This window comes from Neophocaena asiaeorientalis, unplaced genomic scaffold (genome assembly GCF_003031525.2).
Source record: "Neophocaena asiaeorientalis asiaeorientalis breed wild unplaced genomic scaffold, Neophocaena_asiaeorientalis_V1.1 scaffold240, whole genome shotgun sequence".
NCBI lineage: Eukaryota > Metazoa > Chordata > Mammalia > Artiodactyla > Phocoenidae > Neophocaena > Neophocaena asiaeorientalis.
Window position 1 is genome coordinate 3,993,920 of NW_020185331.1, and position 11,765 is coordinate 4,005,684.

The 11,765-nt window shown below is 54.1% G+C and overlaps 1 protein-coding gene across 2 annotated transcripts in view; it reads left to right on the plus strand.

The window, feature by feature from the left end:
- Window positions 1-11,765, plus strand: part of SEMA4G (semaphorin 4G) — a 13,501-nt gene continuing 1,736 nt past the window's right edge. Inside the window, exons 1-15 of one of the 2 annotated variants that reach the window (XM_024735019.1) lie at window positions 1-20; window positions 3,000-3,478; window positions 3,573-3,721; window positions 3,988-4,050; window positions 6,748-6,846; window positions 6,965-7,058; window positions 7,207-7,320; window positions 7,510-7,679; window positions 7,763-7,932; window positions 8,198-8,342; window positions 8,471-8,693; window positions 9,100-9,215; window positions 9,358-9,533; window positions 9,718-9,779; window positions 11,163-11,765. The exon at window positions 11,163-11,765 is cut by the window's right edge and continues 494 nt beyond it. In XM_024735019.1, coding sequence (XP_024590787.1) covers window positions 3,355-3,478; window positions 3,573-3,721; window positions 3,988-4,050; window positions 6,748-6,846; window positions 6,965-7,058; window positions 7,207-7,320; window positions 7,510-7,679; window positions 7,763-7,932; window positions 8,198-8,342; window positions 8,471-8,693; window positions 9,100-9,215; window positions 9,358-9,533; window positions 9,718-9,779; window positions 11,163-11,765 — 2,308 coding nt within the window. In that variant the 5' untranslated portion in view covers window positions 1-20; window positions 3,000-3,354. The remainder of the gene's footprint in view (window positions 21-2,999; window positions 3,479-3,572; window positions 3,722-3,987; window positions 4,051-6,747; window positions 6,847-6,964; window positions 7,059-7,206; window positions 7,321-7,509; window positions 7,680-7,762; window positions 7,933-8,197; window positions 8,343-8,470; window positions 8,694-9,099; window positions 9,216-9,357; window positions 9,534-9,717; window positions 9,780-11,162) is intronic. The other variant, XM_024735020.1, reaches the window with a different exon arrangement.

Below are 11,765 nucleotides of genomic sequence, written 5' to 3' on the forward strand. Positions count from 1 at the left end.
CCGGGGATCTGAGCGCAAAGGTGAGAGAGGCGTGGAGTGCGGGCGGCGGCGGCGGTGCCCGGACCGGGGGGGCGGGGGCCAGGCCTTCCCACGTCTATTAAACCCGCCAAGCTAGGCCAGGCCTTCCTCACCGCCAAGTCCCCTGGTCCCGAGTAAAGGCTCTAGAGGGGCGCGGGCCAGGCCTCGGGCCGCGCTGGGAGCAGACCCGCCACCGCAGAGTCGGGAACTAGCGTGGGGCGGGGGCCCGCGTGGCGAACAGTGTTCCCTGGGATCTGGGTCACGTCTCCCAGCATCTGGCTGCATCGAAGGAGAGCTTGTCCTCGAGCTGCAGCAGTAGAGACTGAGGTTAGACCTGAGGAGAGGAGAGAACCGCGGACTGTCCGGGATGGAGGAGGGAGGGGGTAGCGGGGGAGGGGCTCTCAGGCCTGGAGGGACCGCCATCCTACTGGGCAGAGGGAGATACCACCTACACTAGGCAGGTGGACATCTGGGATGAAGGTCGAGAGCCTGCCCATCCTACACTGATCCTGTTTGCAGGGTGGCTCCCCTCCTCAGTTCCCTCCGCCCTAAGATCTAATAGAGGGAAGGTGGTCAGAGTTCAGGGGGCTGGCCTTGGGAGAGGAACCCAAGCTGTGGAATCTGGGGTGGAGTGTGGGATGTGGACTGGAGACCTTGAAGCCTCGTTGCCACTGGGGGAGGGGGTTGGCAGCTCCGCCCCCCCCCCTTTAGCCCCATCCTCCCTCCCAACAAGTTAAATGGGGGCTGAGAGCTCCTGCCCAACTCCCATATCTAGAACTGCAGTATACATGGGAGTAGAGGAGGACTAAGTTACACATTCCATTGCATCTTTACTTTGCTAAAACTAGGGGCCTCCTCCTGCCTGGGTTAGGTAGCTCCTCCCTCCCTAACAGAGCAGCCTTGACCCATGCACCCATCCTATTTGAGCATGCGAGGTCAGAAACTTCCCCCATCACTACACACACACACAGACTCACAAACACATACTTGGATTCTGGCCTTAGAATTGGGACTTTCGGGAAAGGAGGCAGGGTTCTGCTCTGCATCTCAACCCCAGTGGACACTGGCAGCCTCCAAGCCTGCAGTGAAAACTGGACCCCTGTATGTACATATGCTTGTCTCTGCGTAGATGTAACTGTGTTTGAGGACTGTGTGCGTACACATGTAGTTGATCCTTTTGCAAACATGACGGTGCCTGACCCACTATATCTATGGGTTTGTGTGCATGTCCCTACATGTACATGTGTATGTGCAGGACCCTCCTGGGAATAGGTGTACAATCCTTCATAGGGACATGTGTGGGTTTATAACTCTCCTTGTTAGCCCCATAGGCTGGGTGACTTGCTGAACAAATGGGCATGTAAATACAACTTTACATGTAAGTATGTATAAACATGTGGCAGGCCCTTTAGATGAACATATGTGTGCACACACCTCCCTGTGAACGTGTGTGTGCATGACTCTCCTGCAAGTACACGTGCTCACAGCCCTCTGATGAATATGTACGTATGTGTGTACCTATGTGCACGCACATCACCCTCCTGTGGACATAAAGTGACTCGTTTAAACCTGTGTAAGTGTGCCATGCACCACACTCTGAGTGTGGTGCCATGCACCTCCTCTGACCTGGGGTGTGTTCCTCTTGCCCAATTCTAGAGGCTGATCCCTCCTAGCCATAGGGCTCCCCCACACCCCCGCTTCTGCATTAAGGCCCAAAGGTAAACAGGTGTGCCTCCACAGTGAGAGATGGGGCATGCGCTGTTTGCCTGGGGCCTCTTGCTGCCCCAGCCCCCACACCAGGGGCCCATGCCCTTTCTGTGAGCCCGGAACTCTCCTCAGTCTACTCATACTCCATTCTCCCCTCTCTGGGCTCTGCCCACCACAGTGGTGACCTTTACCTCTTGAAAAAACCCTCCAAGTTCCTGTTCTCCCTCTGGCCAGTTCCCAGTCCCTCCTCTCTCTTCGAGGCCACATAGTTAATATTTGACCTGGAAGGAAAGGAAGAGGCCAGTTGCCCCCCTGGCCTCATCTGATGAGATTGGGTGGGTCAGGTTTTTCTCCACACCTAGCCCAGCCAAGCCTCAGGAACTTCAGAGATCAGGCCTATTACAGGGATCACATCAGACCTGCCACCTATCCCAACCCCACCCCCAGCTGGTTGGCGTGAGGGAGGGTCCTGGTGTGGGAATAGTCTCCAAGATGTGCCAGGAGAGGTGGCCGAGAGCTCAGGGATCCTATCGTTCACCTTTTACATGTTGCTTATGTCTCAATTAAGTGACCTTGCACACTAGAGACTCCTGTACAGGTATTACAACTGTGCAGTGGCGGGGGGTGGAGAGCAGAGGCAGGCAGATACACCCCGAGGTGCCTGTGAGTGCCTGTTTGCAGGTAGGGGCACGTGTGGATGCTTAGCCAGAGGGTATAGTACAGACTCGCATGGGCAAGGCAGAGATGTGCACCCCCTTGTAGAGGAATGCCGAGGAGGAGAAGTATCTAATTAAAGACAAATTCCAAAGGGAGCTTTCAGGCCAGGGAAAAGAAAAAACAAAGGGAAAACAGGACAAAATAAACAAAGGCCCATTAAGCATCTCTGCCCAGGCCTTCCTGCATAAGGCACCCCCGCAGGCACCAGGGGCAGCTGCTGCCTGAGTTGGGTCTCCCTGTTGGGAAAAGGCACTCTCCCTAGGAACCCGAGCTCCACCAAGATGGAGGCCTAGCCAAGCTTCTGACTCGGTCAGAGGAGGGCTATTACCTTGGGTTTGGGTTGAAGGGAGTCTAGGGTCTTGAAAGTGGACAAGTTCCACCCAACTTCCTGCATCAGAACACCGAGGGAGACAGAATGGCTGAATCCATCCTCTTGTGGGAGTTTCGTAGATGCTGGGCCTCCTCCCTTTGGTACCACCTGAAGTCTGAGGGTAATGCTATCTACTTTCCATCCACACACAGATGAAAGGGCTTTTTTTCCTGTTTTTTTTCTTCAGAAAACAGACCTCAGAGAACCAGGACTAGCCCTGCTGTTGGGGCAGGGTGACGCCATCAGTGACCTATAACCCCTCTGTGACCCCACAACTCCCTCTCACCATGGCATTTGTATTTGATGCCGACAGGCAGCATGTAATCCATTTCTCCTCTTGACCTCTTACCTGGGATTCCATGGCCACACAACCCTGTGATTCCATGTCTCCCCAGTTCCAGGACCCCCCCTGGCCCCATGACTCCTGACCTTCTAAGTCACCTCCCTGGACCTTAACCCCTGTGACTCTTCTTCCCATCATCCCCTTAACTCTGGCCCTGGCTCCCCTTGGGGGTCTTGTTGGTCTGGACCTCCCCAGGAAGATGTGGGGGAGGCTCTGGCCCCTCCTCCTGAGCTTCCTCACAGCAACTGCAGTCCCTGGACCTTCGCTGCGGAGACCATCCAGAGAACTAGATGCCACCCCACGGATGACCATCCCCTATGAAGGTTAGACATCCCCAACCTCGAAAGGCAGCAGGAGCCAGGGCTGGGCGTGGGGAGGCAGTCCCAGAGCTGGGCTTATAGCTTCCCCTCTCCCCAGAGCTCTCCGGGACCCAGCACTTCAAGGGCCGAGCCCAGAACTACTCAACGCTGCTGCTGGAGGAGGCCTCAGCAAGGCTGCTGGTGGGAGCCCGAGGCGCCCTGTTCTCTCTCAATGCCCACAACATAGGAGACGGGACTCACAAAGAGGTCAGCCCCTGGAATTTGGACCACCAGAGGGTCTCCAGCTTCATCCAGCTCCTTGGGACCTCAACTTCCTGGAAACCCTGTCAGCCTTCCATAGCCTCCTGGTCAGACAGCACTGCCCTTCCTGGCCCAGGTCTCCCTTACCTCCAATACTCTTCCTGAAACTTACCCCCACCCTGGGGTCCTATCACCTTGTCCCACAGGTAGTGGGGAAAGGCAAAGGCATTGGGTTCAATGCATCAGCCAATTGCCTTTACTGCCCCCTCCAGATTCACTGGGAGGCCTCCCCAGAGATGCAAAGCAAATGTCATCAAAAAGGGAAAAACAACCAGGTATGTGGTTCGCCCTCTCCCCAGCTCCCTTCCTCTTTCTTTTCAGTGGGGGATGTCGGGGTTGGTGGGGACACAGATGGAGAGGTACGGATCAGCCAGTCCGTTGCAGCAACCACAATAAGCACTGTAGGTGCCACTGGAGTGGCAGGCCCTGGGAGCAGTATTTTTAATCCAAACATCTGGTGACCTACTAGCTTGGTCTGAGACAGCATCTTAACCTCCTCTGGGCTCCCCAATAATAATCATGATAACAATAAGTAATCTCTAGTAAGTGCTGACTTAGCTATTATCTCATTTAATTCTAAAATAACCCTATGAAACAGTATTATCCTCCATTTTACAGATGAGAAAAATGAGGCTTTGGTCAAGGAATAGCTCAAGTACCCAGTTTTCCGTGGAAGGTGTATTAGTGAAGTGTCAGCCCTTTCTGGCTAAAGAACAGGGTGTCTGCAGGGGTCCTGTGTCTGGCTATGAAACAGATCCATCTGGAGAGCTTTTTACAGAGTGGGTTTTTTTTGTTTGTTTGGTTTGGTTTTTTTTTTTGGTTTTTTTTCTTGGCCATGACCAGGGATCAAACCCACGCCCTCTGTAGTAGAAGCACAGAGTCTTAACCACTGGACTACCAGGGAGATCCCTGGAGAGCTTTTTAAAAATACACATTCCCAAGGCCCACTGGCCTGGGGATTCTGATTCGGTGGTGCTGAGGCAGCTGCATTTAAAGAGGCGTCTCCAGGAGATTCCATCAAAGGCTGCCTCTTAGTATAACATGGGTAGAAAATGGGGCTGGTGAGGCAGATGGAGCCCAGTTTATGGAGGGCTGTAAACACCCAGCTCGGGGTTTGGATTTTATTCTAGGACAATGGGCACCCTCACCATTTGACACTTTAGAGAGTCTCAAACTTTAATGTGCAGTGAATCACCTGGGTGTATTATAAATGCAGATGCTAACACAGTAGGTCTGGGGAAGGGCCTGAGATTCTGCAATTCTAACAAGCTCCCAGATGAAGCTGACACTGCTAGTCCCGAACCACACTTTGCCTTTAGAACATTTCCCAAAGCATGTTCTGAGGAGCATTAATTTTCAAAAGAGATGTTTAATAGTTAGATGAGTTTGGGAAATGCTGTGTGCTCAATCCCACAATGCACAGCAATACCCTTAAGGCTTTGAGGAGTCCTCAGTAAAGGTAGGTTTTACCTGTGGTTTCCTACTTATTTGACCACAGAATTCCCCCTCCCAGCTCCATTTTTTTAATGTAAACATCTTGGGGAAACACTATTATAAGAATATTTATTTGGTCCCAGGCACTAGATGGCTTAAAATAGAGTGAGTCTGGAGGCACGAAAGGCAGTGAGGAGGTTGGGGGCATCATATGGGTCAGAGGAGGGAGGCCTGAGCAGGCTTGTGGAGAGGAGGGATGGATGCCAAAGTACTGCACCTGGTGAGGGAGTGGGATGAGACAAAGAGGGCTGCATGGACTCAAACCCTGGGTAATAGGCAGGAGGAGAAATCGTTAACAAGGCAAAGAAGTCAAGAGGGTGGCAGCTTAGGGCATTTGATGGGCAGAGGAGGCCAGTGTAGCTGCTGTAGGGTGAATTAGGCCACAGGAAGGGGTAGAGCCCTATCATGTAGGGCCGGGAGCATATGGGACCCTATGTTCAGGACTCTGGTGAGTCACTGAAGGGTTTTTAAATACAGCAGTGACATGATCTGGTTTACATTTTTTAAATATGCCTTGGAAAGTGGGTTGCAAGACGGTGCTGACTGGTAGGATCTCTCTGGAAGGAAAATCCAGACAATGGTAACAGCAGTCTCCTTTGAAGGCAACAAGGATAAAAAGGAGACTGTTTACAACATATCCCTTTCTACCTTTGGAATTTTACACTGTGTGCATGTATTCCTCATTCACTGAATAAATAAATGGTTTCGGTAAAGCGTGGCAGAGAGTTGGGAGAGCTGCCAGGTGGTCGCATAGCTGCCCAGGGAAGAGGTGATGGTGGTAATTTGGACTAGGGTGGTGGTAGTGGAGGGGGAGTAGACCAAGTCATGAAACATGTAGGACAAAGACTTAATCACAGAGAGAGACTGAGTGTGAGGGTGAGGGAATGGGAAGCAGCAAAGATGACGCCTGGTTTCTGGACTGAGTGATGGGATGGACTGATGAAGTGGGAAAGACTGAATGAACAGTTTTAAGAGGGAGGATGCAGGTGAGGGAGGGGAGGGGATGAGCTTGGTTTCTGACAGCATGAGTGTGATGTGTCTGTGGGATATCAGGTGGAGCAATGGCTAGAACCTGGGGGTAGATTTGGTAGTGCCACCCCGAAGCAGGTGTGGGAGCTCCATGACTGGGGGACAGTGCTGAGGAGATGTAAGAGAGAAGCATCTTAGGGTGGTGAGAGCCCTTGGAGCCCCCGAACTGGGGGGTGCAGGGGACTACAGAAGATGCAGGAGAAGCCAGCCAAGTGTGTCAGGCAATCTAAGAGATAGCCAAGGGAAAAGGGGTCATGCCCCTGGGAGAGCAAAGGACAGTGAGTTCCAGGGAATAGTCTGTGTTCTGGGCAGTGAGAAAGCCCACCAGGCTCTTGGAAAGAACTATTTGTCCTGTGGGTGGGGGCAAGAGCCAGACCACAAAGCTGGCCTAATGGAAGCAGTCTCTAAGGAGGCCCAGGGCTCACAGCCCTCCCCCACCTATCCCACAGACCGAGTGCTTCAACCACGTGCGTTTCCTGCAGCGCCTCAATGCCACTCACCTCTATGCGTGCGGGACTCACGCCTTCCAGCCTCTCTGTGCAGTCATTGTGAGTATGCCTGTCCCTGCCCTGATTGCTGGTCCCTGACCCTGGACTGGTCTGATCTTCGGCAACAACCCTGGCCTATCAGGATCAATGACCTCTGGCCCTTCCTTCATTCCCCCAGGATGCTGAGGCCTTCACCTTGCCAACCAGCTTTGAGGAGGGGAAGGAGAAGTGTCCTTATGACCCAGCCCGTGGCTTCACAGGCCTCATCATTGGTAAGCATGCCCTCCTCCCCACATCGGCCCCTCATCCACAAGCATGCTGTTTGCGGACACGGATCTCATTGCTAGGACTTGCCACCCATGTGTTATGTGTCTTGTTTTGCGTGACATGTCTGTCATGGCTGGCATGTCCCTGCCTCAGATGGAGGCCTCTACACAGCTACTCGGTATGAATTCAGGAGCATCCCTGACATCCGCCGGAGCCGCCACCCGCACTCCCTGAGGACTGAGGAGGCACCAATGCACTGGCTCAATGGTTAGGAGGACGAGGCACAGGATGATGGGGGGCAGGGGACCACTTCTTCATCTTTACTCCCTTGGGCAGTTGACCATCCCATCCCCATATCCCCAGGTGATCGTGTCTATTCCTGTGTGTTGTTGAGTGAGGGCGGTTGGGGGAGATCCCAGCCTAACTCAGAAGCCACCTGAACTGCCTGACCCACAGATGCTGAGTTTGTGTTCTCTGTCCTGGTGCGGGAGAGCAAGGCCAGTGCAGCAGGTGACGACGACAAGGTTTACTACTTCTTCACGGAGCGTGCTGCTGAGGAGGGCTCTGGAAGCTTTGCTCAGAGCCGCAGCAGCCACCGTGTGGCCCGTGTGGCCCGTGTATGCAAGGTGAGGAGGACTGAGGGAAGGGCCAGGGTGTAGAGGCTGAACCTCTGATCCTGGCCCCTGACCCCATGCCCCTACCTCCCCAGGGAGACCTGGGAGGGAAGAAGATCCTGCAGAAGAAGTGGACCTCCTTTTTAAAGGCGCGTCTCATCTGCCACATTCCACAGTATGAGACACTACGTGGTGTCTGCAGTCTGGAAGCTGACACCTCAGCCCGCACGCACTTCTATGCGGCCTTCACGCTGACCACACAGTGGTCAGTGCAGGGACAGTGGGGAGGCAAGGAACGGGGACAGCATAGGGGCTGGAGCAGAGGTCAGTGAAGATGAGATAGGATCCACTGGGGGGAGGCTGGCTGCAGACAGAGAACTTCAGGCACATCCAGTGGCCTGCTCACCCTCAGGAGAGGCCCTGTGGGCCTGGAGCAGGGATTGGTCAGGGTAACGGTGGGCTCCAGGCCACGCAAGTGGGCAGGCTCCATTCAGTGTGACTCAGCCCCCTCCCCTATGTCCCGTCTCTAGGAAGACCCTGGAGGCCTCAGCCATCTGCCGCTACGATCTGGCCGAGGTGCAGGCTGTCTTCGCAGGCCCTTACATGGAATACCAGGATGGTGTCCGACGCTGGGGCCGCTACGAGGGAGGGGTGCCGGAGCCCCGGCCTGGCTCGGTGAGTGCCCAGGCCTGGGGTCAGTGCTGAGCAGACGGGACCCCTGAGAGGGGCAGGAGGTCTAGCCTTGTGGGGAGGACGGGCAGGTGGCAGAGTCCTGAGGTTCACCACCCCGTCCCCCACCACAGTGCATTACAGATTCATTGCGCAGCCGAGGCTACAACTCATCCCAGGACTTGCCATCTCTGGTCCTGGACTTTGTGAAGTTACACCCACTGATGGCTCGGCCCGTGGTACCCACACGCGGACGGCCCCTGCTGCTCAAACGCAGTGTGCGCTACACACACCTCACGGGGACACCTGTCACCACGCCAGCTGGACCCACCTATGACTTGCTCTTTCTGGGCACAGGTGCTTCTGACCCCTGGCCTGAGCCCTTTGGTGACTGCTGGCCTGAGTCCTTGATCCCTGTTGACCTCTAGCCCCCTGGATGACCCCTGATCACAAAACCCTGATGACCATTGATGTTGATTCTTCAATAAACACTCACTACCGGTCCCCAATGACCACTAGCTCTTGGTGATTGCTGACTCCTGTCACCAACCACAGTGACATTTGACCCTAGTCACTAATGCTTCTAAATCCAATAATTCTTGTCATGACTAGCTTGGAGTTCCCAATGTCCAGAGGGCCCACTGCTACTGGCCGAATCCTTGTCCCTGACCTCATGACTCCAAGCTGCTCCCATTAGGCTATTGCAGGGGGCTGAGAGTAGATTCCACTGTTGGAGTCTGACCTTCTGCCATTCCCATACCAGCTGATGGCTGGATCCACAAGGCAGTGGTCCTGGGCTCTGGGATGCACATTATTGAAGAGACACAGGTGTTCAAGGAACCCCAGTCAGTGGAGAACCTGGTCATCTCTCCGACACAGGTAGCCCCTGACTCGTGACCTCAATATTCTGGCCTTGCCAGAATAAGTGGAGGGAGTGGGGAGGCTGGGCGGTGGCTGTGTGTGTGTGTGTCTGTAAGTGGGAGTGGGGTGTTGCCAACCAGCTGTCCTCTCTGGCTCCTAGCATAGCCTCTACGTGGGGGCCCCTAGTGGAGTCATCCAGCTATCACTGTCCAGCTGCTCCCGCTACCGCTCCTGCTACGACTGCATCCTGGCCCGGGACCCCTACTGTGGCTGGGACCCCGGCACCCATACCTGCGTGGTGACCACAACCGGAGCCAACAGGTCCCAGGGTAGCAGGTGGGAGGCCATAGGGGTGTGTGAGGGTCCCCTTTGCCCAGGGGATCGGGCCTGAGGGGTGGAGGAGGGCCTGCCAGCTGCACGGAGTAGGGGCCAGTTGTTGGTAACAGCTTTACTGACCCTTCCACTGGGGAAACTGAAGCCCAGTTCTCCTTGTTCATAAATCCCAATCTTCTATCTCCAGGACAGCACTGATACAAGACATAGAGAGAGGAAACCGAGGCTGTGAGGGCAACAGGGACACAGGTAAGTGACATCACGGATGTGTGTGCATCTGGCTGCATAGCCTGTCCTCTTTACCATTTGATGCCACTTGTATGTGCATGTATGATTCTGAATGGCTGTGTCTGTGCTTTCAGCAAGAATGACCCAGCACAGAGCAAGTACTCGACAAATATTTGTTGCAAAAAAAAATTGTAAATAAGGAAACAGGTTCAAGATGTGAAGTTTTTTGTCACTTCTGGAGCTTACAGCCAAGTATATGCACAGGCAATCAAATGATCACACAACCAATGAATTACAATTATTTTCTTTGGTTTTTGTTACAAAAGGAATAATTACAACTATGACAAGGGCTTGCCCCAAGGAAGATCAGATGACCGAGCTGATAACTGAAGCAAGAGCAATAATCATAATCATAGCTAATATGTACTGAGTACTTACCATGCGCCAAGCACTGATCAAACACTTTCATGAACAATTTCATTTATTCTCAGAGCATTCCTATGAGAAAGGTGCCATTATTACCATCTCCGTGAGGGGCAATCTCTCTGGGGCACAGAGAGAATAAGTAAACTACCCAAAGTTAAATCAGCTATTAAGCAGTAGGGTCTGAATTTGAACCTGACCCTAAGCAGGCTGCCTGGAGTTTGTGCTTTTGATCACTGTTATGCTCTCTCCCCCAAGTTAACTGGGCAAATAGAGGGCATGGGGAGGGGGATGACACCCAAGTAGAGGGAAGAGCAGGCAGAGCAAGCTTGGAGTTTGAACAACAAGAGAAGAGGCTGGGGAAATGGGCGGGACTGTGCTGAGGCAGGGGAGTGGCATGATCGGCATAGTGTTTTTAAAAGGTCACCCCACTGCTGCATGCAGAATGGATTAGATGGGGGCCAGCAGCTGGGGAAGGAGAGACGTGAACAGGTCTAAGATAGATTCTGGAAGCAGAATCTTAGTGAGGGTTAGATAGAAAGATGAGGGGGAGAGAGAGCCAAGGGAAACTCAGGTTTCTGGGAAATGGCTGGTAGCACCATACATGGTGATGACAATTCAAGAAAAATACCTGGTGTAGGCTGGGAGGGAGATTTTGGCCTTAGTTCCTGTGACATGTCCAAGAGATGCCCAGCATGCGGAAGATATTCAAATCTGATGCTCAGAAGAAGAGAACTCTTTGTTGGAGGTAGAGATGAGGAAGCATTGGCAGATGTCAGGAGGAATTGAAACCACTGAGAAGGGCCAACGTGAACCTTATGTGGGAGCGTGAGCACAGAGAGCTTAGTCAGTTGTCACCGTAATTCCAGATTCTGTGCTTGGTGCTGGGGACCTAACAGTGGACCACCTGGCTTGCCATCTCCAATGCCTTCCCAGGACAGGCAGGCAATGACCACTTCTCCTGTCCCTCGCTCCCTCCAGGGCCACCACCACCACTGAAGACCCGTTCTGTGCTCCGGGGTGATGATGTCCTACTGCCCTGTGACCAGCCATCCAACCTGGCCCGGGCCTTGTGGATGCTCAATGGGAGCATGGGCCTGAGTGATGGGCAGGATGGCTACCGCGTGGGTGTGGATGGGCTGCTGGTAACAGACACACAGCCTGAGCACAGTGGCAACTACGGCTGCTATGCTGAAGAGAATGGCCTCCGCACCCTGCTGGCCTCCTACAGCCTCACAGTGCGGCCAGCCACTCCTGCCCCTGCTCCACAGGCCCCTGCAATGCCTGGGGCACAACTGGCGCCTGATATGCGGCTGCTCTATGTGTTAGCCATTGCTACACTTGGTGGCCTCTGCCTTATCCTGGCTTCCTCCCTCTTCTACGTGGCCTGTCTTCGGAGAGGTGGACGAGGACACCGACAGAAATACTCACTGGGTCGGGCCAGCCGGGCAGGGGGCTCTGCTGTGCAGCTGCAGACAGTGTCAGGCCAGTGTTCCGGAGAGGAAGATGGTGATGATGGGGAGGGGGCTGGGGGCCTGGAGGGTGGCTGCCTCCAGATCATCCCCGGGGAGGGGGCCCCAGCCC